At 34.2% G+C, this 26,670-nt stretch overlaps 2 protein-coding genes across 3 annotated transcripts; both read right to left on the bottom strand.

Moving 5' to 3' along the window:
• Positions 1-2,987: 2,987 nt before the first annotated feature.
• Positions 2,988-8,231, bottom strand: LOC114406492 (elongator complex protein 4-like). Of its 2 annotated transcripts, none has more exons than XM_028369200.1 (9): positions 8,039-8,231; positions 6,979-7,144; positions 6,627-6,847; positions 6,456-6,531; positions 5,771-5,927; positions 4,755-4,833; positions 4,346-4,505; positions 4,168-4,259; positions 2,988-3,750 (listed from the first exon to the last, which is right to left on the bottom strand). In XM_028369200.1, the coding sequence occupies exons 2-9, from the start codon at positions 7,106-7,108 to the stop codon at positions 3,583-3,585; spliced, it is 1,083 nt and encodes a 360-aa protein (XP_028225001.1). In that variant the 5' UTR covers positions 7,109-7,144; positions 8,039-8,231; the 3' UTR covers positions 2,988-3,582. The 2 variants fall into 2 exon arrangements, with proteins under 2 accessions (XP_028225001.1, XP_028225002.1); XM_028369201.1 differs by having other exon boundaries at positions 8,072-8,231.
• Positions 8,232-9,193: 962 nt separating this feature from the next.
• On the bottom strand, positions 9,194-11,599 carry LOC114405160 (pentatricopeptide repeat-containing protein At4g21065-like). The gene has a single exon (XM_028367804.1). The coding sequence runs from the start codon at positions 11,597-11,599 to the stop codon at positions 9,194-9,196; it is 2,406 nt and encodes an 801-aa protein (XP_028223605.1).
• Positions 11,600-26,670: the final 15,071 nt, after the last annotated feature.

The following is a 26,670-nucleotide window of genomic DNA, read 5'->3' as shown; positions in this document are numbered from 1 at the left end:
CATGCTAGTTGTAATTCCCAACTGACCTTTGAATCACCCCATAGGGCTTGGCACACAACTTTATCTATCTGCTCCTTCTTAGTCTCTTGTAGGCACAACATATATATTCTTTTTTTTACCAGTTTTCTGATTGTTGCCTTCTTTACCCCCTTTCTCAGCCCCCTTATATTATATGAGATGATCTTCATAAAACACCCTCCCGATTTCACAACCTTTCAACCTCATTTGTGTCCCCTTCTTTCATAATAATCAATTTAGAGACTAGTGAGTCCTCCCATTTTGCACATGTTGCTCCCAGATTTTTTGCCATGGCCCAATACGATGTTGTTTCTTTTACATGCTCATAGGTTTTAGGACTTTTGGTTGTTGTTGGAACCTTTATTATGTGATGTTCATGGTTCTGGTCTTTCCATCCAACCAATTCCTTCAGTCCTCTACCCATTGTTATTGGTGAAGGTATGTCACACTTCCCCAAAACATTGTTGGCCTATTTTTTCACATTGTTGTTTGATTTTGTTAAGAAACCAGCATTAGGCCCATCAGATATGTTGTGACCCATTTGCTTTTTACACCATCTATTTCTTGAATAGACTTTCCACGTGCATGCTAGCCCATTTAGCTTACAATTCGGGCTATTTGTTGCCCTTTCTTTTGTTTCAACAAGGGTGTGTTTAGTAAGGCCCAATAAGGGGCTGTCACCACCTTCATTGTTTGAATAATCACGTGACCCTCTCCTATTTAATTCAAAATTATCCCTTCCGATGCAACCTCCTTCTTCCCCTTTTCTACCATACTCGAGTGTGTGTCTTCCTCGTGACCAGTATGTGTTGCCTCTTTCGTGCACTTACCCCCAGACCTTCTTTGTTAGGTAGGTTTGTGTTGGATGCCATAGGCTATCCCATGTGCCTCGCTTTGTCCACATCCTATTTCCCTGTACCTATTTTGGTATAGTCATTGTGTCAGGAACCTTGGGTTATTACCTTGGGGTCCATATGAGAGACCATGTCCATCAGTTAATCATAACTCTCCAACTTCCCCTAACAACTCTGTTTCGTCTGCAATCACTTTGGTAATTATCGACGAACACTCATTTTTCGATGAGACATCATCGACTAGTAATGGAGTCTTGATTTCGCTCTTTTCAGAGCTTATTTCTTCTAGCGACCCTATTAAACTCCTTGTCCAACATTTACATCTGCCAAAGTTATAGCATGTTTCTTCAGCCATATGAACCCTGTATTCCTCCCCATTGATCGAAACTGCTACAACATGTTGGATTATAGGGTACCATGGTGTTTTAATTAGCACTCGTGCCCTATCTAGCCGTTGGAGTTCTTCCACATCATCATCCACCTCCACCACTTCCCCTACCGTCGATGCAATCTTCTTAATGTTCTCCATATCCCATGCATGTAGTGGGATTCCCCAGCACAACATCCACATCAGTCAGTATCCAGTCCACATTCTCGAGTTCCACTTCTCCACCTTATGGAACAAGGACAATTCGTTTTAAGTTGCTTCCCTACACAGTTGTTCAACTCTGGAATCAGTAAGTCTCAATAACAATACCGTGTCATCCCCTAGATACTTTGGCGTGATATCTTCTCCTCCGTCCCATATAAGTTCATCTTCCACTCTATCAAACATCGTCAAGTTCCTCAGTCTTCCTACCCAAGCATTATTGAGCCATGTTTTTTTCTTTCATAGATATATTCAGTTGCACTGATGAGTGAGAAGTTGCTCCCATTGGATTCGTCTACCTTGGTGTCCACCTTCGTCCCATGTTTCAATTATTTGTCATCACCGCTCTCGCATATAAGGTTGATGTTATCATTTTATGGGATTGTTGTTTCAGTGCACCTTGTTCCTATGTTGATCTTTCACACCCTCGATTATTTTCTCTGAGCCTATCCCCACCTTGTATTTCTCTTCTGAACTAGGTTCACCATTTAGCATCCTTTCCCTTCCATGCTTTGGAATGTTGACATGTAGTTTCAAACCCCCAATTATAAGATTATCCAACTGTCTTTCAAGCCTCCCTACATCCCCACTCCGTTGAATCTCACAAAGCCATATCTCATGTCACTCTTATTTCTGTTTTTCGCAATAAAGACCCCCCCCCCCCATTTCTTGAACTCATACCACAAATCTTTTTCACTCATTTCCTCTAGAAATCTTGTGAAGTAAAAGGAAACGACATCAAGTGCATCCCTCCTGTTTGTACGTTTCGCCGCAGCTTGTTGGCCGTACCCATTCCCGGCATAGTTATGTTGGGATCCCTCACTCATCAACGTTCTGTCTATCTCTCTCACCCATTCTTTGCTTCTCTCTCTACCTTTCCCTCTCATTCTCTCTCTTACTAAGTGGGCTACATTGTCATGTTAATTATTCATATAAATCTTACAATGCAATGTCATGGTATACTTTTTTGATTGGTAGCAATTTTGCGACTTCAATTTTTGTGATTAAAAAGATACAAATAAGCTATTCTGCCACTAACATTTCGAAAAACAAGTGAACATGGTATTAATCAACTAAATTTTGTTGAGCAAATGTTGAGTATTAATTTAACATTTTAAGCCTTATATGTTAGGCTCAATTTTGCAATTTAAGAAAATTATTTTTTTATATATTAATTGGTAACAATTAAACTAAATAATCAGTATTAAATTTAATCAACATTCTAAAAAAATATCTATTCCTCTAAATATTAAATAAAATCATAGCATGTAAAGGTTGAGTTCCAGTTGGTTTTTGTGAAAGCTAAACTTCCTGAGTTGTGAATAAATTAAAGCTACACTCCATATAATCTGTTTGAATACAAGACTAAAAGTCAGTTTGACAGCTTTTAAAAGATTCTCTACGAGAAAAAAAAAAACTATATTTTCAATAAAAAAAATATCTCAAAAGCACTTACCTTGTATTCAAACAGGCCCATAGGCTTCTACAAAATTTCAGATAATAATTCTTGCATGAACACAATCATCGAGTGTGACCAACTCGTCAAATTGCACCAGATATAATATTAATGAGGGGATCATACCCATGCATCTTATATGAAGATTTAATACCAGGTATACAAAATACCCATTCCCCATGGGATGACAACCCTAACCCACACATTTTAAATTGTCCTTAGTGGTCTGGGACCCATGGTTGTGTAACTAGACAAGAATCTCCAGGGGAAGTTACAGTAATCAATATTTTTTGCCAAACATAATGGAAAACTAAGAAACATGTAGTTACACTAGTATCAAGTGTGCCATGACCAAGGTCAAGTGACAACATAATTAGGCAATAATCGTTAACAGTGTTTTTTATATTCACTATTTTCATTATGTTTTTTCCCCTGACACTCGCCATTCTCACTGTTACACTAACTTTTAAAGAAAATGTCTGTACATTGCAGACGAACCAATGGTGAAACCAGTTGATCATCAAAAGAACAAAAAGAAAAGGAGTAACAATTTAGAAGGCTGACTCACTAACAAAATTTCAAGCACTAAGAAAAACTGAGCCTGACTCACCATTGCTATTGTATTTTTGGTTGAAACAAGTCTTCTGTTATAAAAAAGGTATAGTCTAAAAATCAAGTGACCCAGCTTTAGTTGACCCAGAACAACCACCAGATGTGCCATACGAACTGCCACTTGAACCATCAACTGGGGCTTGATTTAGACATTCTAAAACCAAAAACCTCCGTCTTTGTAATTTTATTGAGAATGTTGTGGCGTCCAGAATCACTGGAACCTGCATGTTGAAAATTAAATGTCAGAATGAAAGAAAAAGGTAGCTTCTAGAAATGCATTGTTCCTCCAATAAAGTTTCCAATTTGCTTAACATTACAAAAAGGCAGGGGAAAGATCTATCACACGTACAATATGGAAACCAGTTATCAAATAAATTGGCAATAATGCACATAATGCTAAAAGCTATTGCTTAAGATATTATGTGTGTGGACATAAATGCAGGTGCTTATGACTTTATGAGTGACACAAAAAGGAAGATAGGTAGAGCATACAAGCATACCAGAAAGGGATATAAAATGGGGTAAATGGATGTAAACAGTTGTATGCATGTCACATTGTGAACTAAAGGTGCAAAAAAGAAGTAAACCAACTGTATAATACCCTCCATAGATAAATCAAAATGAAGTATGAATATAACCTGTGTATTAAACCGCGCAACTTTGTGTACATTTAGAAGCCCAATCATATCCTGGTAACCAGTGAGGAGTTTTGCAAGTTCCTGGTCCTCATCTGTAACAAATAAAGTCTAGTACTGAAACTAGAGATAATTCATAAACAAACATATGAAATGTAAGATCTGAGAGCTGACTATGAACCTGGAATGGCTTTGACAGAAAGCAAGGTGTCTGCCATATGCTGCAATCTCTTTGAACAAGATGGAGAAAGAAGTGAAGGTGGGAAGGTTACAACAATAACAGCATTTGAAGACCGGGCCAAGCCCTTTAGTGACCTAATAAAAGAAAGCATATGCCACTCCTACAATAACAACATTAACACATTTCAAATTAGAAAAATATTAAACATTTATAGAATGAAGAACAATATCAATAGCTGAGATTCAAGGATCACAAAACAGGATCTGCAAGCAGGTAAATTTCCTAATTCCTATAGAGGGAAGGGTATATAAAAATCATTAAAAAAAAGAGCATATAGTTCAAAGACAAAAGAGAAACTCAGTACAAAATTATATGAAAAAAGAAACAAAAGGAAAATATATTAGCTCACCTCATTTGAATACTTGCATTGTGGAGAACAGAATGATTGAATTGCAATACGACCAGCAGAGGAAATGCTGCCTTCATTTCTGTTTATGTCATCCATAATGTTTGTATATGAAGAGGTTGATAGAAAGAAAATTATAAGAAATCTACAAAGTAGTCTTTATCTCAACCTAATTGATGCAAAACAAGAAATTCAGAAGGAATTAAGAAAGGCTCTATAGAAACAGTCCGACAAAAATTACCTTGTATATATTGATCATGTGTTCATGTATCTAATGCAAGGGTCCAGAATCAGCAGCAAATGTAGTTCAAAATTACCAATAGTGCAATACTAAGAAACCCTTTTACTCCAGCAGTCAAAACAATAACATTGGAGGAGTTTCTAGCATAGTGATAAAAAATTATTTTTCAAAGCCAAATGTGACAATTGCATGCATATGCAAAACTTGCAAACGGTGATTGCTTCCCAAATGCATAAACCCTATATTGCATATATGATCACAAAGCGCCAATAAAAAATAAAAATAAAAAAGGTCCTACCAGACAGCTACCTATGTAAGACCACCATCAATCATAACAATGAAGTGCCAACTAGAGCAAAACACAAGTACTAAAAAATAGAGCAGAATGCTTTAAATCCTAAATTGCACACTAGAACAACAATTAAAGCCCTTTCCCACTGGACGGAGACGGCTACATGGGTCAAATGACACCAATGTATTCTATTAAAAATCAAATCTTAAACTGCACATGCTAAAAAAACATCCATAACAGATTTAGTTAAATTTTGTTTAGAAAGAGCATTATATACCTACGGTCAAATCCAAATAACAAACCTTGTCCTATTTAATTTCATTCTATTTTATTCTACTCAGAAAAACTTAACTCAACCAGGTGTGGCAATATGAACAAACAGTTAAATATTGTTCTCCTAAAATCGGTATCTATAAGATGGAGGCCTAGGAATCATCTTATATATCTAAGAATACATTTCCAAAATAGTGTTATAGATCACCGCACCTTGAGAATTTAGCTAGAAATCCAGCACAACGATCTTGAAGACTGGTAAGGTTAGGAGAATCTTTGATGCTAACACAATCTACATTAATGCCACTAAAAAAATGCCGGTCCAGGGGCTTTCTCAAGTCAAAATCATTACAGTAATCATGATGACCACCTGCAATGTAATACACTACATGATTTGGCATATTCACTAATATGCAAATGTTCCATTTCCATAGGACATCATAAAAATTGATCACAAATGCTTGTCCTATATTCTTTCCATTGTTCAGTTTAGAATTAGTTTCCTTAAGTCCTCATTATCTCTTAGGATCGTTTATCATATTTTATTATCTCCTCATGACTTTTTTTAATTAGTTAGGATTATAATTAGTATAAATAAGGGTTAGTAATCTAGGTTTCTAGGTTTTATGAAAATATATCACTACACTCTAATAAATTTCATTACATAATATAATATTATGTAAAGTCTCTCTTCTCTCCTTCTATACCTAGAACCACATTATTTCAATTTAACACATAATTAAAATAACTACAATGCAAATTGACGTATAATAAATGGTCCATAGTGATACTTAGATAGTCACAAGAAGGAAAAAAAACTAGCACCACAAATGAAGTAACAATAACACAATGATAATTGAAGAACAAACAATGAAAAGAAGAGCATAGACAAACTTACCATTATTAGTGTTCAGATTTAGCTGAGGCTCACCAAAGTACTTTTTGTATTGCCAAGCGATTCTTAGATCCTTTTCCTGTAATTATAAGTGCAATAAATAAATCATATTACCACAAAAAAAGTAATTATGCATATCACAAAGTGCAAACTGCAAAGGTTGAAGAAAAGTACCTGGCCGAGATCTGAAGATTTATCGCCTTTGGGTGACACCAGACTAGGCAAAGTACCAAGAAAACTTTTAGGATCTCTAGATGCACTGGCATACAAGAGTGGCTGTTTTTGCACAAGTCCTTGGGACATAAAATTTCTCAATAGAAGCATATGATGAGGTGCTTCAGGATCTTCCATTACCATGACAAGGCTACCCAGAGAAAAACCACCACCTAAAATCTCTATTCAAAAGGAAAAAAGAAGCAAGCATGAGAATCTACTACCAAAAGACACTACACATGAATATAATAAAACTACATAACTCATTCATTTACTACTTGGTCTATTAAAAGGAAGTCAAAGAGATAATTACTGTCCAGATCTGGAATCCCAGATGAAATGAACATTGTCCCATTAGGGCCATGCTTAAGTCCAGGATTCTGAGATGTTACAGTTGATACATTGCGAGAGAAACTACTAACTCGAGCCCTGGTTGCAGCCATTCTGCATCAATACTTTATAATATGCCACTCTGAGACCTGAGGAAGCAAAGAGTACATGTTTATGTGGGTCCACCCAACAGGTGGCAACTGGTGTGTCAAAAAAACGTTTTCATATACCACATGAGCAAATAGCAAACATCATAAAAAAAGTGATGTATAAAATGCAAAAAAAGAGATCAAACCAATTTATTAACCTCAAAGTCATAATAAATATTAAATGCGTAAATGAGTTTGCTTCGAATTTCAATTTCTATCAAAACCAAAAAGTTAATATAAACCACACCTTAAGGAATTGAAGCCTGCCAATTGCAAACAATAAAAGGGAAGAAACTCAATAGTGCCTTTGTCCAAGCAAGATAAGGGAAACTTTAACCATTGGGATGTGTTTCTTACAAAATAAAGGACTATATGCCAAAAGATTTTTTTTTACCAAGACTAGATTACAACTTTTTCAAAAATAAGAGACCAATAGAAAATATCATAATATTTACATGGAACAAAAACATATTTGACCCTAAATCCATCCTATGACCATTATAAAAAGCAGCTTAGAGACAAACTAATTAATTAAAAGCAATAACAGTATCCACGTTTTATCACAGGACAGAAATGTAAGGAAGCAATTACATCTCAGTTCAAATACAGGGATATATCCAATAACTTTCAAGCCAAACAAAACTTCATAAGAAATTGCAAAACTAAGAATGAAGCTTTGTGCACACATACTATCAAACACATGTTGTGCAAGCAACATAAATTTTGATTTACCCTACACAAAGCACACCAATCTAAATTTCTCAATTCAGAAATATAAATACACGAATATTAAGCACTTTAATTATTATTATTAGCAACACGCAAGAAATACGAACGAAGAAACCAAATTTTAAACCAAAAGAAGAGAACGAGAGAAGTGGGTTAGTAGAAAACCTGAAAGTAGAACTAGATAGAGTTGGGTCTTACTTTGAAGTTTGAAAGCAGTGAGTTCGGAGTTTTAGTTCAAAACGAGGGACTTGCTGGGTTTTTTTTCCGCACGATTTGAATTTGTTGGATTTGCTACTTTGATTTCAACTATAGTTGTTCGGTTAGAAACTTACTTACTGAACTTAATTTAGAAATTAAATTGATAGGTAGTCAATATTTTAAGAATTACTTGTATAATACTCTTATTAATTTAAGGGCTAATTAGGAGAAAAATAATACTTAATATTCAAAATGATAATTTATTCTATAAATAAAAGAAATAGTATAAAGTGTTAAAGTAATTTATTCATTATTCTAGGACAAATATTAAAAAAAAAAGATTGAGCCTAAAACAAAATGAGAGGGACTTAAAAAATGAAAATGCTTAAAATAAAGAAGAAATCAAGCAAAATAAACAGAAAAATGAAAGCAATTGAACAGATGACCAGGGCCGTGCTTAGGCCTCAATTCAAGCTCCTAATTTTTTTTTACATTATTAAAAAAATAATTTTAATTTTAATTAATAGGTTATAAATATTATTGTGTTATTTGTAGTTAACTTATTAATAAGATTAATTAATAGATGTGGCTTAACTGATAACATAACACTTTGGGAAAACTGTGTTTGATTTTTGTGAGAAATAAATTTTTTGAAGTATAACTAAGAGCTGAACTAAGGATTAGTTATGTTAGTGCATTCTATATGGATTATTTTTTTAAGTATAACCATTGAAATCATTGTAATCATCTAATTTTTTTCCTTCCATATGGATTATTTTTTATACTACACAACTATTGGTTATTGTAAGTCGTAACTCGTAAGCTTGCAGTTATTTTGTTGCAGATTTTCAGTTGCCACTTTTGCTCTTTCCACCAAATGGCATACTGAACTAATGTCTAACTTGCTAATTATGAATAAATTGGACATTCTACCAAAAAACACTAGGAAATATAAATAAAATGGACATTTTACTATACGGTTATGTTACAAGATATATGGTTGACCACCTCTCTTAGAATGCTTCAACTGCATTATCTGTGATGTTTGAACAATTCCATGCTGCCTATTGTATGTTTTTGAAAACTCAAGTCTAGAACACTCTTCTGTTTGTATAGTTTTTCTTACCAATAATCACAACAAGAACAAGATCCTTCTTTAAAGTGATGAAAACGATTGCGGTCCCTCACTATGATCTCCCTCCCATAAATCTTGGACAGTAACTTGGTTGCATTGTGACAATCATCACAAACTCTAAGATTCTTCACAATTCTAATTGGAACACCAGGAGCTGTGCTAATCAGTCCATATGCCATTGCCAGTTTTTCACTATGATAGTTGAGTGCACTTACTTTCTTTTCCTTGTCTATGTTATGCAGAACACAAGATACATCTGGGGTGTATCCAGCATCTTCTAGTTTTTCTCTCATCTCATCGATCATTTCGTAAACTTTTTTAGCATCTGGGTGTTCCCTATCTCCCATTATGAATTCATGAAGTAATCCATTCACTTCAATGGAGCTAACACCTGGTTCTTTAACGATTCCCTCATCTTTCATAGCTCTCCTTATATATGCAACATCACCCCATCTATTTGCTGATGCATATATGTTAGACATTAGAACATTGTACCCACTTTTATGGGGTTCCAATGATAGAAACTGTTTTGCTGCCCATTCCCCAAGTTTGATATTTTTGTGAAGCTTGCATGCAGCAAGAAAGGATCCAAATACAGCGATGTTTGGCCTCATTGGCATGCTTTTAATTAGTTCATGTGCTTCATCAAGCAATCCAGCTCTACCAAGAAGATCCACCATACAACCATAGTGCTCAACTTTTGGGGTAAACCCAAATTCATGAACCATTTTGTGAAACAGCCTCTTTCCTTCTTGTAACAATCCTGAGTGACTACAAGCATGAAGAGCTCCAATGAATGTGATGTCATTAGGGGTAACACCTAGTGCTTCCATTTCTTCAAAGAGTTCTAATGCTGCCTCACCATGACCATGCATTGCAAAACCAGATATCATGGCATTCCACATTGAAATGTCTCGGTCCGTGGCCTCAGCAAACAATCTATGAGCTGTATCTATGTCTCCACAGTTGGCATACATGTCCACAAAAGATGTTTTAAGAATCATATCTCCTTTAATTCCTTGCTTGTCTATGTAAGAATGGATCCACTTACCCATTTCAAGTGATCCAGCTTTTGCACATATCATAAGTAGGCTAACCATGGTTCTCTCATTTGGCCTTATTCCACAACCAGTCATGTGAACAAAGATATCAAAAGCCTCATCTATGCAATTGTTTTGTGCATAAGATGAAATCATGGCACTCCACATCATTAAATCTTTGCTCTTGAAGCTATCAAAAACAGATCTTGCACTTCTAACATCACCACATTTGCCATACATATCAATAAAAGCAGTGGCCAGAACCAAAGACAAGGTAAACCCATTTCTTAATGTGAAAGCATGTAACAACTTGCCTAATTCTAAAGCTCCTGCTGTGCCACATTCTTTGACCAAACTAAGCATCGTAATTTCATTTGGAAACATACCTTCTCCTAGCATTTTGACAAACAATCTCACACCTTCATTCAAATTATTGCAATGAATATAGGCTGCAATCATAGCAGTCCAAGAAATGATACTAGCCTTAGACAAGCCATCAAAAACCCTTCTTGCATAAGCTAAATTTTCACATTTAACATACATATCAATCAAAGCAGTACATAGAGGAACTCCTGATTTTCCACACTTCCCATTTCTCATTACATAAGCATGCATGGCTTTCCCCAATTTCAAATCAGCAAGTTCTGCCAAGACATGAGTGATGCTTATCATTCCAATTTCACTAGGCTTCACTCTCATAACATGCATATCTCTCAAAAGGTCCAATGCTTCATCAAGCAACCCACTCCTATCATAGCTCCTAATCATAGTGCTCCAAGAAACAACATCCTTGTTCTCAATCTTATCAAACAATAAGCGTGCCAATGCCAAGCTTCCTACCTCACTGTACATCATGATTAAAGCATTACACACAAAAACATCCCCATGAAATCCATTTTTCACCACAAAACCATGCACCTCTTGTCCTAGTAGAAATGAAGGTATAAGACAACATGCTTTAAGAACAGATGGTATGACAAAATTGTCCACTTCAGTGTCTGTCCCACGCATATAGGCGTAGATTTTCGCCGCATCTGCAGGGCAGTTGTTCTTGATGTAAGATGTTATTAGGAAGCTATGAATTGCTGCATTGCTAGAATAGGATTCAAGTGCTGCAAGAGGGACTCGATAACTGCAATTGGAACTGGTTTTGATGAAGTGGCCATGGAGTTGTTGTGTTTCATTGAGGTTGATGTGAAGTTCTTGTTGGATGTGAGGCACATTTGGTTTTGGTTGGGATTGAGTGAATTTCAAAGTGGGGGAGTGGTACTGATTAGTGTTTTGAAAACTATGAATTGAGATTGGAAGGGGTGAAGGAGGAGCACTAGAGAGATGGGAATTGCATGTAACCATCTTAGTTTAACCCTTCAGTTTTTGCATGCCCCTTTTCATTTCTTACACTGAATACTCAAAATTAAGCTTAAGAAAGATCTCTCTCACCCCCACACACCAATCTCCTGAAAGACACTAAACTTCAGCTGCAGGTTCTTCATCCTATTGTCCATAAGATGAGTGACCAAGTTGGTTCAACAATGGATTAATGGCAGTGACAAAGAGTGAATCATTTGTGTATTGTTTAGGGGTAAATGCCAGAGAGGTTCATTTCTGTGGTTGTTATGCTATAGAAAACAGATAAGGAAGGAAGGATTATCCCATTTTATTGGTTTGCTGCTGAGTCTGAGAGAACCACCCTTTTGTTTTTATTTTCATAGGGGACCAGGCAACCTTGAGTTCGTATCTATAACTTGATGATGAGAATAATGTCTCGTTCTAAAATGTTGCATTTAGTAGCAAATTCTTGTTAGACAATTTCCTCATCTGTTTTGTTTATATTTATTCTTTTGATTAAGCTGTGCAATCACTATTTTCATTTTTTTAAGTATTTGATAAAACATTATTTTGATTCTTAATTAATAAATATGTGAATTTTGTATTTGTTTTTTTATATTTTTTTGTTTTTTTTATATAAAATAAATTTTTTGTTTTTGATCTTTATATTTTTTTTAGTTTATGATAAATTAGTAAAATTTATATTTATTTCATGATAAATGAAATTTCATTTATTAGTTCATTTGAAAAAGACTAATAAGAAATAATTTTTTTTATTAAAGAGTAAATACTAAATTCATTAATTTATCAAAAGATTAAATAAAGTGTCAATGATAAAAAAAATTATTATTTTATTAAGAATTCAATAAAAAAATATTAAAAAAAAACACATGAATATTTATTAAAAATCAAAATCATATTTTATCATTTTTTTTACTATAGTAGGTTACTGTCTAAACATGTAGATAAGAATATATACATAGTGTGTGGTGAGAGAATGTGTACAATATTATACTAAATGAGTTTCGATTCATCGACACCTATGTGAGACTTGGCTCACTTACACCATCATGTAATAAGGATTGGCAAATTTCTGTCCCAACCTTGATAATGATTTTCATCAGTTTGTGAGAAGGTTTATGTTGCATCAATTCAAGAGAGAGCAAAGAGATTAGATTATTTGCTATTTTTTGGACTAAAAATATCAAATGATAAGGAAAAAGAAGTAATGCAAACACATTTAGGATGGAAGATTGCTACTGCATTCAGTAAAAAGGAAACAAATAAGAAATCATAGCAGACAAGTAAATGTAAAACACGGGTTTTTTTTTGTCCCCCTTAAGAACTGTCATATAGTACGAAAAAATTGTCTTGCACAAATTGCTGGAAAATTAAAGAATAACAGATTTTCATTAAAATAATAATGAAATATTTATTCTTGGAACTCATCAAAATAACGAAACTATATAGTAGAACAATTCGAACATATATTTATATTTTAAAATGATCGAGTACTTAGCATTTGTTCCCTAGTATTTCATATGATAACTTTTACCCTAACATTTCATAACTACACATATCTCCCGATCAAATGTTGATAATTTTTTTATGTTACGTGTGTTCATAGACATTACTAATACTAACTAGTCACTGAATCACTGCACTCGTTGGGTGGAAGAGCAAGTCCCAGAACACACATAACATAGGTTAGATAAAGCATAAACCACCAATTTCATCTTTAATTAATTACTAATTCTCCTAAACAGTTTATAGAATAAAAAAATATAAATAATTTTTCAAGAATTAGAAATCATAGAAAAATATTTCAAATTAGCTCTTAACTATTAGTAAAATATGTCAATTTAGAAATTAAATTAATAAATTTTTAATATTTTAAGAATTTTTTATATAATTTTATTATTTTAAAGAATATTTAAAAAAATAGTTAATAATTAAAATGATAGTTTATTCTATAATAAAAGAAATAATATAAAGTGTTAGTATTTTTAAATGAATATGTCATGCATGGTAACACATTTTTTCATTATTCTTAGACAAGATAAAACATAATGTGACGGACTAAAAAAATGAAAATGCTCAAACTAAAGAAGAAATTAAGCAATGATAAAACTCAAAAAATGAAAACAATCAAACAGATGATTAGGGCCGGGTTTGCTCCAAGATTAATGTATAGATGGATAGACCTCTAATTTAAACGATATAAATAATAAAATGAAAAGAGGGACACAAAGAAAAGGATAAAATAATGTGTTGGTTCTCTAGGTTATTTTTTAAATTCGATTTGATCCTCTAATTATTAAATTGCATGACTAAATTGAATATTTAATTATTAGAGGATCAAATTAAACTTTAAAAATAAATTAGAAGACCAAAATAATAATTTAGAAAAAACACAAACGGGAGTAAAGTTTTGAAAACACCCAAACTCTCTTCTCTCGCCTCTCCTGCTTCTCGCATTTCATATAACCTTTACACCGGCGTGGAGGTGACAGTGAGACCTGCCAGGATTTTCCCTGCTTCTCCCGTGTTGAGGTCTCTGCATCCATCGTTTGTGTACTCTTCTTTCTCTGACATCAGCTTCTCCTCCCTATTTGGTTTCTTTAAGTAAGTATTTTAGTAGTTTAAAAAGTAATTAGGTCTACATTTCTATTTCCATGCTACCTTATCTATCTTTTTAAAAAATATTGCATCTCTTTGAATGGTAGAAGTTGAAATTTTTGTTTGTTCTTGATTATTCTTTTTTACTTTAAAGGTCTTGCAACATTATCTTGTAAATAGTCTTAAGGTTTTGGGTTAAAGTGTGGTGTCAAATTCTCTTATGTGATGTGCTTATCGTCCATTGGTGAAAATCTCGCATGTGTTTATGTTAACCCATTGGCAAGTGCACCAAATTGTCACAAATAGTAAAGTAAAATAGAAGTTCGAGTGTCGAGTCCACATGAACTTTATTTGTACTTGGATTGGTGTAAACCCAATTTTTAAGCAATAGGCATAATAGAAGAGATGAGGAATTCTAAGTGAAATAAAAAGGGAAAAAGTAGCAGATAAAAAGACAAAATAATAGTTTGAATGTGAAAGATGAATTTAGAATGCAAATATGTTAGGGCCTAGCATACCAAAATTACTTGTGATGCAATATTAATAGTTTTTTTCTATCTAATATTAGCCCAGTTTTTCTTTATTTTCTCTTCCAAATTTCTTTGCAAAGATAAAATAGTAAATCACATTAAGAATAAAGATGTATGAAATAGGCTAAACAAATATCACTATATTCCTAGACATGATTTCCTCTAGATGCCATTTTCCCAGTTCTTTAGAAAATAACCATTTTCCAATGCATTACTTCCTAAACAATGCATGAGTATGGATGATCAAACCATAATCAATAACAATAAAGCACAAAAAAGGACAATATAAACTGGAATTGCATTAAATAGATAGTAAGGAAGAGTTACATTATAAGAGTTTTACCACTAGGTTCCCAACACTGGGGGTTTAGCCTCTCATAGTCATGAGAAGTTTTACACTTTAGGGGTTGATGGAGATGGAAGAAGAAGAGAGATGGATAGAAGAAGAGAATGGGAGAATGGCTCTAGGAAGAGGGTTTCCCTTATTAGAGATACTCAGACTTTGGGTGTATTCAATAGAGAACTTTGAGTCTCGGTGTGTCTTTCTCCTTTGCTTTCTACTCCTTTTATAGGCCTAAGGTAGCTTAAAATTCATGTGACCTCGCGCTAAGAAGCGCGCCATTCTAGGCTTAGCGAGTATGGCGGTGATTGTGCGCTTAACACAGGATTCGCGCTAAGCGAGCCTTCAGGTTTCTTCGTTGGCCTTCGTTGCGCTAAGCTTGGGTTTGCCACTAAGCGAGTTGTCACACTGGGCCTATCTTGCGTGCTAAGCGAGATGCCCCAATCTTCAACTTCTTCTTCAAGTTTTTGCATCAATTTTCCTCCAAAGCACTTGTAATTTCCCTCCTTTTGAATCTTACTGGTCAAGAATTAAAATGACATTAAAATCCTTATTATCCTATTTAAAACAATATTCAGGTAGAGGAATTCTAATCATGCTTAGTCAAATTTGACAATCAATTAAACCCAAATTTCACGGTTATCAGTTTACCCCCATTCAATTACGCAACAATTGGTATTAGAACTGATGGTTTGACTTAATGACTAGCTTAGACGAGTATAATGGAGTTGGCGGGATCTATGGACATGGGAATCCCTTGTATCGAAAGTCTTTTTGGTAGGTGAGTCCATCCATGGAGGTCATGCAGCATGTCCCGTGACCATGGCTTAATGGAGAGCATGATGGTGCAAGGTGCAGTGGTGCAAGATACTTGAGCATGTTGGCAACAATGGAAAAGCAGGTCAAGACAACCATGGTTAAGCTTTAAGGGTTATCATAGGATACTTGTGGATTGAAAAAGGCTTATGCTCAAGGAGAGACTATCATGTGGAAGAGACTCACACTTGAGAGGGAGACTATTAGAATACAAGTGGGAGGTGAAGTCTCACATCGGGTAGAATGAGAAGGTTGAGTACCATAGAAGTGAGGATAAGACCCATAAACTTAAGCCTTAAGGTTTTGGGTTAAAGTGTGGTGTCAAGTTCACTTATGTGGTTGTTCATAATCCATTGGTGTAATCTCCCCGCTATTTACCCCTTCGAATTTCCAAACAATTGGTATCAGAGTCGATGGTTCGACTTGGTGATCAACTCAGACGAGTAAAATAGCAGCAATGGGATCCATGGAGATAGGGATCACTTGTACCGAAAGTCTTCCAAATAGGTGAGTCCATGAATGGAGACCAGGCAGCATGTCCCATAGGAACTGCAACGACGCAAGGTACTAGAGCATGTCGGTGGTAATGGCAAGGTAGGTCAGGGAAATCATGGTTAAGGTTAGGCCTATAACGACTCGCCTCGTTGCTACGATATCACTACTCTAAATCACGTAAATTTCTATTTTTAAATGAAAGTTCCATTAATTTTCTTATGAAAAATGAGAGTAAATTTTTTGTGATATACATTCACCAAACAAAGCACAAATACTTAAATGAATATAAATAGATATATTAACTCAATACACATCATTCACATGACGGAAGGTAAATTAGTGCATACATATAATAAAATTTGTAATTTACATCCTCAATTCAAAAGAAGTATAGAACCAGCTACGAAAGAGTTGATTAAGAAAACACAACTTTCTCCCAAAATAATCTCAATGTCATCATATCGGTTTAACAGCTTTGACAAAAAAATCTAACTCCCCATAATCTATTATTGTCCATCTGCTCCCACGAACGAAGGTACGCGATCATCAAGGTACCAATCACACGATACAAAATTGCAAGGGTGAGTTTATTACAAAAGAAACCGACAATTATCAAATAACCATAATTAGTAAGAGAAACAATAACAAGTACCATGCTCATACACAATTATCAATTAAGACAACATGCATTTTATAACTATTCATCAACTTTTCCATAATTCTAATCAATCATGTTCAGTATGCTGCATGCACCTGACTTCAACTCTCAAATGCAATGTGGTACCATTCGTTAGGAAATAGCTTGAGTATGCCCAAGCGGCACTCACACTCAGAAAAACTAGGCAACAAGTATTGAGGTCACCCTATCCTGCACAGGCAACTCCCTCCCCCTTTCCCATGGTGATCAACCGGAGTCATAAGGGAGTTCCAAACCTAGTGACATTCCCCCAAGTACTTACTAACAAAGTTTATACTATTTACATGCAGCATGAAGTATGACACATGGACGCCATCAATGCACTGACCATGGATAATTAAAGATTCTAAGTCATACCTTCACTCCAGAGATGTTTGAACTCTTTAACCACTCTATTTCCCCCACCAGGGATATCTAACTTGGTCACTGCACCCTCCATGTACATACACAACATACATCATCACAATGGCATTCTTAACATCAACAACATCTCATCTCAATGTCATTATCAACATCAACATCCTCATATCTCAATGGCATTACCAACAATAACAACATCATCTCATATCAATATTATCATCAATAACAACATCATTCTCTATCAACATTATCATAAACACCAACGTCATCTCATATCAATTAATATCATTAATAACAATATCATCAGTAAATCATATTCCGCACATACATACACATAAATTTCATGCCTGAGATTCACACTCCCCAGGACTTCAAACAACGCAAGTCTAATAAAAATAATAACGTCATTCATCAAGAACAAATGTATTGCATCCTATTAGTCGAAAACATTATTTTTCTTAAAAATCAGCATGCACAAGGACATACATACATTCCTATAATTGGGTTCCCTGACCCCAATTATGGTATCAAAGCCATAAATTATAATAAACTCTCATCACCTATCGTCAGCTCTTTGTCAACTCCTCTTTGTGTCACTCAGAGACCTCTCTCTTTCTCGTTCGTCGGTCCAAACGTAGAGTTCTATATAGCAAATCAAAGGAAATTTAGTATAGATTTTAAAAACAAGTTAATAATAACATTTGGGGTCAATTACCCCTGTCAAAACATAAAAGGCTAAGGGGCATTTTAGGTTCTACTACAAAGAGACGTTATTTTGAAATTTCCACCACACCAATGTGATCAGGGTTCAGCGAAGATCACGAAAATAACATCAATTTTATAAAAAGGTAACTTCTACAATGTCTCATTTTCAAGGGTTTTTCAAAGAAAATGCTAAAACATCCTATTACGGTACCCAAAACAAAGGGACACTAAGAGAAGCTCAAACTAACTGGGAAAAGACATAGAAGTTAAGATTACCTAAGAAAAACTACGAAAGAAAGAATTGGGAGTTTGTTCTCCACCAAATCCTTGAGATAGAATCTCAAGATTTCACTCTGATTAAAGTGTTCCTCTTCGTGCAGTGGTCCAACAGCAAGCAATGGTGGCTCGTGGTGGCCACCGATAGTTGTAGGTAGTAGAGGAGGAGGAAGAGTCAGAGCTTCTGGGCTGAGGTTGAGATGAAAGACAACTCAAAACACATAATTTTACGTTGTTAGACGTATTTATAATGTGCAAATCTCACTTAGCGAGCTCCTTTCGCTAAGCGAGAATTTACTTTTGGTGCTAAGCACGACTTTCTGTGCTAAGCACAATTCCTCTCATGTTGGAATTGCACTTAGTGTGATTTTCTCTCTAAGCAAGATGTCAAAAAGTGTTATTTTGCAAATCCTAACGGTTAAAACATAAAGACATGGGTTAGGAACCTACAGTCCAAATTTGAAGGTGATTCAGTGGTTAACGAGTCCGAGATTGCAGTTTTATTGAAATAGGTTTAGGTAAAACTTAAAATCTCATCATTTCAATCTAAGTAAAAAAAAAAAAAAACTCCACATAGCTTAACATTCACATCAAGCAAATCACACATAGCTAATTCACACAATACCTCAACTCATCTAAATCAATCACATAATCAAATAACACGAGAAATACATTAAACATCGATTTACAGTTAGCGAAATTTCAGGGCGTTACAAGGCCACCATTGGATACTCGTGAATTGAAAATGACTACTGCTCGAGGGGGAGGCTACCATGTGGAAGAGACTCATACTTGGAGGGAAAACTGTTGGAGTACAAGTGTGAGGTGAAGTTCCACATCGAGTAGCAACAAGAAAGTTGAGAACCATATAAGTGAGGATATGACTTATAAACCTAAGCCTTAAGGTTTTGGATTAAAGTGTGGTGTCAGGTTCACTTATGTGGTTGTTCATGACTCATTGGTAAAATCTCTCTAGTGTTTATGTTGGGGATAAATAGGTATGTCCAAGATCCAATCCATCATATTATCAATTTTAGTAAAGAATTATTCTTTATTTTATTATCATATTTATTGTTTTATTAAATTTTTAATTTGACAAGTCCTTGATTAAAATTAAAGGTTTGCTATCATGATAGAGATTATGATAATGAGAAATAAGTCCTTTGGTCAGGGCAATTGAATAAAAAAAGAAAAGAGTTTCTTAAGTCATTCATTGATTAAATGTGTTAGCTTATTAGAGTTTGACAATAATACTATACTTCAGAGTTAACCTTGAGCTATAAATGATGGAAGAAAATATTACATTATTCTTCTATTGGTTCTTGAAGGTAAAATATATTACTTCATGCTATCTGGGCGTTAAGAAGTGTTGCTAGACGCTTACCTTGATTAGTAAATTAATTATTATTAATTTACTACCGGTTTAGTATTGAACCTACGGGGTTACACACAAACGAGTGTTACAATCTTAGCAAAAGAAAATAATTTATTTGATAACTAAATTAGACGATTAAATTTAATCAAATAAATATTTTAGTGGAATATTATTATATTTTTTGTTAGCACCAAGAATATAATTAATATAAAAAGGAGAATATTATTTTATGAATGTGGAAGTTGTCCATAAAATAAAAATAATATTCTATTGCTACATATCAAAAATGTGATTAATTGTCATAATTAGTCATATGATTAATTGTGAAATATCTTTGTCTTATATTAGGAAGCTTCTTAAAATAAAAGATATGAGGTAATTTTTATTTTTACAAAGGTAAAGAGATATGAAATTATTTTAAATCTTTCCTTTTTTTCTTTGAAAAAGGGTCCAAATCCATATATCTTTAACATTATAAATAAAAGCATCTACTTGAGGCAAAGTACACCAAACACAAACTAGAAAAGTTCAAGCTTAGTTTTAGACCTGAAAAGTAAAAAGATGATTTGCTCTTTAGAGTTCCATTCATCAAAGAGTTGATAGCAGAGATTGGTCTCGGTCTGGATACACGTAGAGTTTTTACATTATTGAAGAAAAATTTTGTTGCTTCAAGAATGCACATTCGGGTACACAAACCTATTTTTTAATGCAAAATATATCATAATTTTCTACTGCAAGTGTTGGGAACACTTCTATATAACTAATAGTTTATCCCCTTGATTATACAACAATTGGTATCATAGATGATGGTTCGACTTAGTGACCATCTCAGACAAGTATAATGGAATTGGCGGGATCCATGGACACAAGAATCCCTTGTATCGAAAGTCTTCCTGGCGGGTAAGTCCATGCATGGAGCCCAGGCAGTGTGCCCCGCGATCATGACTTGGTGGAAAGCATGGTGGTGTAAGGTACTATAGCATGTTGGTGGCAATGGCAAGGTAGGCTAAGGCAACCATGGTTAGGCTCTAAGGGCCACCATTGGATACTTGTTAATTGAAAAAGGATTATGCTCTAAAGGAGACTACCATGTGGAAGGGGTTTACACCTGAAGGGGAGATTGTTGGAATACAAGTGTGAGATAAAGTCTTACATATTTGGTAGAAATGGGAAAGTTAAGCACTATATTAGTGAGAAAAAGAACCATAGATCCTAGCCTTAAGGTTTTAGGTTAAAGTGTGGTGTCAGGTTCACTTATGTTGTATGCTCATGGCCCATTGATGAAAATCTCCCTTATGTTTACCCCTCTCTATTGCACAACAACTACTCTTGTTGTTTTCTCACTATCATAAGATTATTGCCACATCTATTTTGATTATTATAACTATAATTTTGAATGAGTAAACCATCATATAATTCTTAAGATAAACATAAGTAATTTTATTCCGTGACTTTATAAAACATTATACACTAGATGATAAGAATCTTCATCTGGTTTATGGGCTCACAAAAACAATTTGTTGTTCATAAATAAGTGTTTAAATTCTAAGCAAGTTTGGGATTTTGAGTTGATGTTCAATTACAATAATTTGTTCACCAAACACCATGTTGTTAAACTCATATATTGAGGCATCTTTTAACCTTAGTTTTTCTTTCTGTTTCAGCCAATGGATCCATCAACTAAAGGAAGGAAGTCGAAACTCAAAGTACAAATCTTGTTGCACATTCTGCATGAGCACCATTGTAGTGGTAGCAATCCTGCTAGTTTTAGTCAAGTTGTAGTTTAATATGAGGTTTCACCACCACAAAGGGGTTGATCCTTCGTTCAACTATAGGAACAATCTTACGAATTACGACTTAGCCATGGACATAACAAAGTTGAAGATTATGCATGATGATGACCACATTAATGCCATAGCTTCATATGACGGAGTTTTTTTACTCCTCATTCATCAAATATTTGTATTGGAACATCACACAAGTTATAACTATTCTTCAAGCTGTCTGTGATGGACTATATGTAATTATGTCTATGAGACTCTTTTATTTGGAGCTTTTGAAATCATAAACTAAAATTCTTGAGTCTTTGTATAGCACATATGATGGCTTATGTCCAACTAAAGTAAAAGAATAGAAAATTACATAGTGATCAAGTTAAAGGACAAAACAACACAATAAAAGCTAAAAAAACAATTTGACCCTATGATTGATGCAAGTGCAACAACTATACTCTCAGAATTCTATATTGTGAATATATGAATATAGGATTTTGATGATGCCAAAGTAGAATCAAACAACAAGGTTGTTTCAAAAAACATTCAAAGGTTAAGCATTGCTTCAAGAATAATTCAAGGTCAAAGCAAACAAGATCAAGAAAAAGATAAGGCCACGAACAATCTCATTGGTTGATCAAGCTTTTGCCTCAAAACACATTGTTTCCAACGTTCAAGGCTATGGTAATCGATTACCAGGCAGTGTAATCGATTAACAGAAGACAATTTTAAAAATCAACTTTTAAAAAGGGTTTTGAATTTGAATTTTGAATTATGTAATCGATTACCATATGTTTATAATCGATTACCAGCAATGGCACTTCAGAAAACACTTTGAAAAGAATTTCAGAAAAAACTTCTTGAAAAAGAAACATCTCTTCAAACCATTTTGAAAAGACACGAAGGGCTTATATATATGTGTGTTTAACTTCGAAAAGCAAGAGAGACATATTCTAAGAGAACTTCATTGCCAAATGCTCTCTCAACAACTCTTGGGCAAACACTTGCAAATCTATTGAAATTTCATCTAGGAACTTCAAATTGTATTATCATCTCTAAAAGAAAGAAATTCCTCTAGGAACTTCAATTTGTATCATCAACTCTAAAGGAGAAAAATCTTTTTGTTCATCAGAAAGTCTGTTGTAAACAAGAGGTTGGTTGTCTCTTGGATTGTGAGAATTGTAATCAAGAGACGAGTTGTCTCTTGGAGAATCTTTGAACGCAAGGGTGAGGGATCTCAAGGTGTGTTCAAAGTCTGTAAAGAATTTACAGAAATAGTGAAAAATCTCAAGTGGGTTGCTTGAGGACTGGGCGTAGGCACGGGAAGTGGTCGAACTAGTATAAATCGAGATTGCATTTCTCTATTCCCTTATCTCATTTATGTTATTGCAATCAATTTTGTCTTGCATGTTTAAAGAACATTATTAAATTGATTGTTGTTTCTTCTTCTGCATTTTGAGCCTATCATTTAGAAGGGAGTTAAAAGTTTGTTAGTGAAAATTTTGAAACTTAATTCACCTCCCTCCTAAATTATTAAGGTCACTTGTCCAACATATATTACACGACAAATAGTTTAGGCCAAAATTAAGCATCATGTAGTCTGGAAAATGTTTATATTTCAAAGAGAATACTATATCTCCATGAAGTATTTGGATAAATAAAATAATATTAAGTATTGTAATATCCCATTTTTCATAAAATAAATAAAAAAGAGTTTTATTTAAAAATTAATAAAGTTTTTAGAAATTAAATAAATGAGAAAATAATTTTTTAATTAAAATAAGGGTTTCATAGTATTAGAAAATAAATAGACTAAAATGATATTTTAGAAAACAAAGTGATATTTTAATTGGTTGTTTATTTAATGAAATAGCAAAATAGAGTTCCTTTTTATTAAATAATAAAATAAAGAAAAATAGAATAAATAACAGGCTCATAGTACTCTAACTATAAATAAAGACATATTAGGTTATTTTTTACATTTACGATATATTTCTACTTTCTCTCTCCCTCCTAAATTCGTTCTTTCGTCTTCATGTCTAAAACCCCTCTCTTTTGACACCACCTTTGGAACTGATTTTAGCATATTTACACTGTTTGGATTTGCAAAATAATTTTTATAGAGAGAGATATGACCCTCAAACAATGACAATGAAATTAAGGCTCTAATCCCTTCTCCTTCTCTCTAATGCTTGAAAATCCTAGTAGAGCAACCAAAGGAAAACCTTGAGGAATCTTAGAAAACCACTAGAAATGCCACCATCACTGTCAAACTACTCATGTGAGCTCACTTAGAGGTTAGGAATGAGTTTATCGCAATTGGAGTTAGAATAAACATGTGTATGGATCTTGAGATGATCAAATTGAGGTTTATTTTGGGATGTTTATTGTATTGTAATTCTATCTTTATGACTACAATCACGAGATTGTTATGTTTGACGGACCAATTGATGCCCTAATGAAAATTGGTTGATAAAATTAAGTATTCTTGGTGTTTTTGTGTTTTTGAACCTATGGTTTTGATTCCTTTGATTTTGATATGATCATGTGAAATTGTTTGAGGGGTTTTACTCCCTATGTTGTGAGAAGCATTTATGTATAGTTCATTTGTGTTTTGGACAAGATTTACTAGATTAACGTGAGAATTAGATTGTTGGAAACGTTCTTTGTCATGTTTGGTCTCATAACTTTATTATGTGATGATGATTATAACACACACACACACACACATATATATATGTGTGTGTGTGTGTGTGTGTGTGTGTGTGTATATGAATTGTTAAAATATATTAGGAATTAATAGTTTCAATAATAAAATTAAATTGAAGGAAATTACCATATTAAGATTCAACGATAAATATTTTCAATGTATTTTTAGTTTAATTATTTTTTAACTCATTTTAATTAAAAATAATATAGTTCAATTTAATATATATATATATATATATATATATATATATATACATGTTTTGTATCATGTAAATGTTTATTCTGTGTGATGTTTATAAGATTCATGAGGTGTCATAATATGTTGCGTTGGGATTATAACATTGATAAATTGAGTATGTGTTGAAGTGTAAGATACATGTGTATTGAGATTTTGTATGCACTGAGTTGTGAGTTATGAACTGTGCAATCACATAACTATAAGACTGTTAGTTGTTATTAATGAGTTAGTCTAATATCTAATATTTGCAAGGAATTAGCGCTTTACCTCCAATTTATGGTTTTATTTGTAGGAATTGTACATATTTTTCTGTTTAGTGTGATTTTATAGAGTAGATACTCCAATTTTGGAAATTTATGTTGAATTCAACTCAGTTTCAGGCCAGAGAAGAGAAGGTTGCTGATGACTCACTCATCGAGGTAGATCCGCTTAGCGAGTGACATTCGCTTAGCGAGACATACAACTCACTTAGTGGATTGGGAAACCCTAAAAGAGGATAAGCCAGAGATCTGTGCGCTCAGCGCGCAGCCAGCCCCCCAGCGAGGACATTGTCTCTTCTCACGCTCAGCGCGCCCAGTCTCGCTAAGCCAAAATTCACTTACTCTCGCTTAGCGAGCCTTCGGAAGCTAAAAGGTCCAAAAGCCTTTGTAACACTGAGGTTGGTGGAATTGAAAAGGAGAGTACACAAAGAACAAAAAAGAGTGCGTTTTTGGAAGAACAAGAGATAGAAAGAGAGCAACAGAGAGAGCTTAGGTTATAAGGAGTGAAGTTTAGGGTTTAGAGGTTGTTGGAGACATCCTCAACCATCTTTTGCCATTTTCTTTCACTCAAAGCTATTAATTCCTTGTATTGTGAGATTTCATCGCTTGTAATGGAAGGCTAAGCCTCTTTGTTGGGGAGTTCTGCTGAAAAACCTTGATGTAACATTCTTACACTATCTATTTAATGTTATTTTTATGTGTTCGTTGCTTCTATCTATGCTTATTTTACATGCTTGTGGCTTGATCACCCATTTGTATGTAAAGTTAGGATTTTTAGCATTGGGAAATGCTTTAAAGCCTTAGAACTTGGTAGAGCAAGCTAGAAATCTATATGTCTAGGAATGGAGTGCAGTGATCTAGTCTATATTATGTTGTAGGCTTAATGCAACTCTTTTAGACTAAGTTTGTTGAGGGATCAAGGACGAAGTTTAAAGAGAGTTAGGCTTATTCACTAGAGGGATCTTGGTTTGAGTAATGTCTCAGCATAAGAACACTAGGATAATGTTAAATAGAGAAAAATACATATTAGACATCAAGAGAAATTCACTAGAACGACCCAACACCCTTAACTTGATAGGTTTTCACCTTCATAACTTTAGATAATTTGTTTATGTTTACATAGCTTTTCTAGTACAGAACTTGATATTTACCTTGCTTTTAATCCATACAAATGTTTACATACTGAATGTACATGCTTTGAGTGAAACAAATTCCTTGAGGATAGGATATCCGGTCTTACCGTCTTATACTACTTATGTCAATCGGTACACTTGCCGACTAGCTTAACAAGTTTTTGGTGCCATTGTCGGGGAATTTCTTTCCACTTAGATAGTATAATTCAGTTTGGAAACATTTATTCTTTATTCTTTTATTGATTTTGTGAATAGATAGTTAGAATTCAATTTTTTCTCTTAATTTGGTTAACTGCTGCTCTATTTAGTTGCTTCTTGTATACGAGGTAATTCTTCAGTAGGGGATTTAGCTCCATTAGATTAGGAGATTTAAGCTACTTGCAGGAGAAACAACACAGAAAGGAGGAGAAAAACTTTACAAGAAATGAAAACACAGGCAACTTTTGAGGGAACTCGTTCATCCGAATCATCTTCTGCATTTCCAATAGACTTGAGGGAATCCGAAGTTGGTACATCTGAAGCACATATCATGGCGAAAGATCAACCACAAAGGGTTACTCTTGAAGACTACTCCAGCTCTACCGTGCCGCAATTTTTCACAAGTATTGCGCGGCTGGAAGTCCAAGCTCACAACATCACATATCCACATTCCTTGATCCATGGAAATCTGTTTCATGGTTTGCCAAATGAAGACCCTTATGCACACCTTGCAACATACATAGAAATTTGCAATACAGTGAAAATTGCAGGGGTGCTGGAAGATGCAGTGA

Source organism: Glycine soja, chromosome 3 (genome assembly GCF_004193775.1).
Source record: "Glycine soja cultivar W05 chromosome 3, ASM419377v2, whole genome shotgun sequence".
NCBI lineage: Eukaryota > Viridiplantae > Streptophyta > Magnoliopsida > Fabales > Fabaceae > Glycine > Glycine soja.
This window is presented reverse-complemented; position numbering and strand designations above follow the sequence as displayed.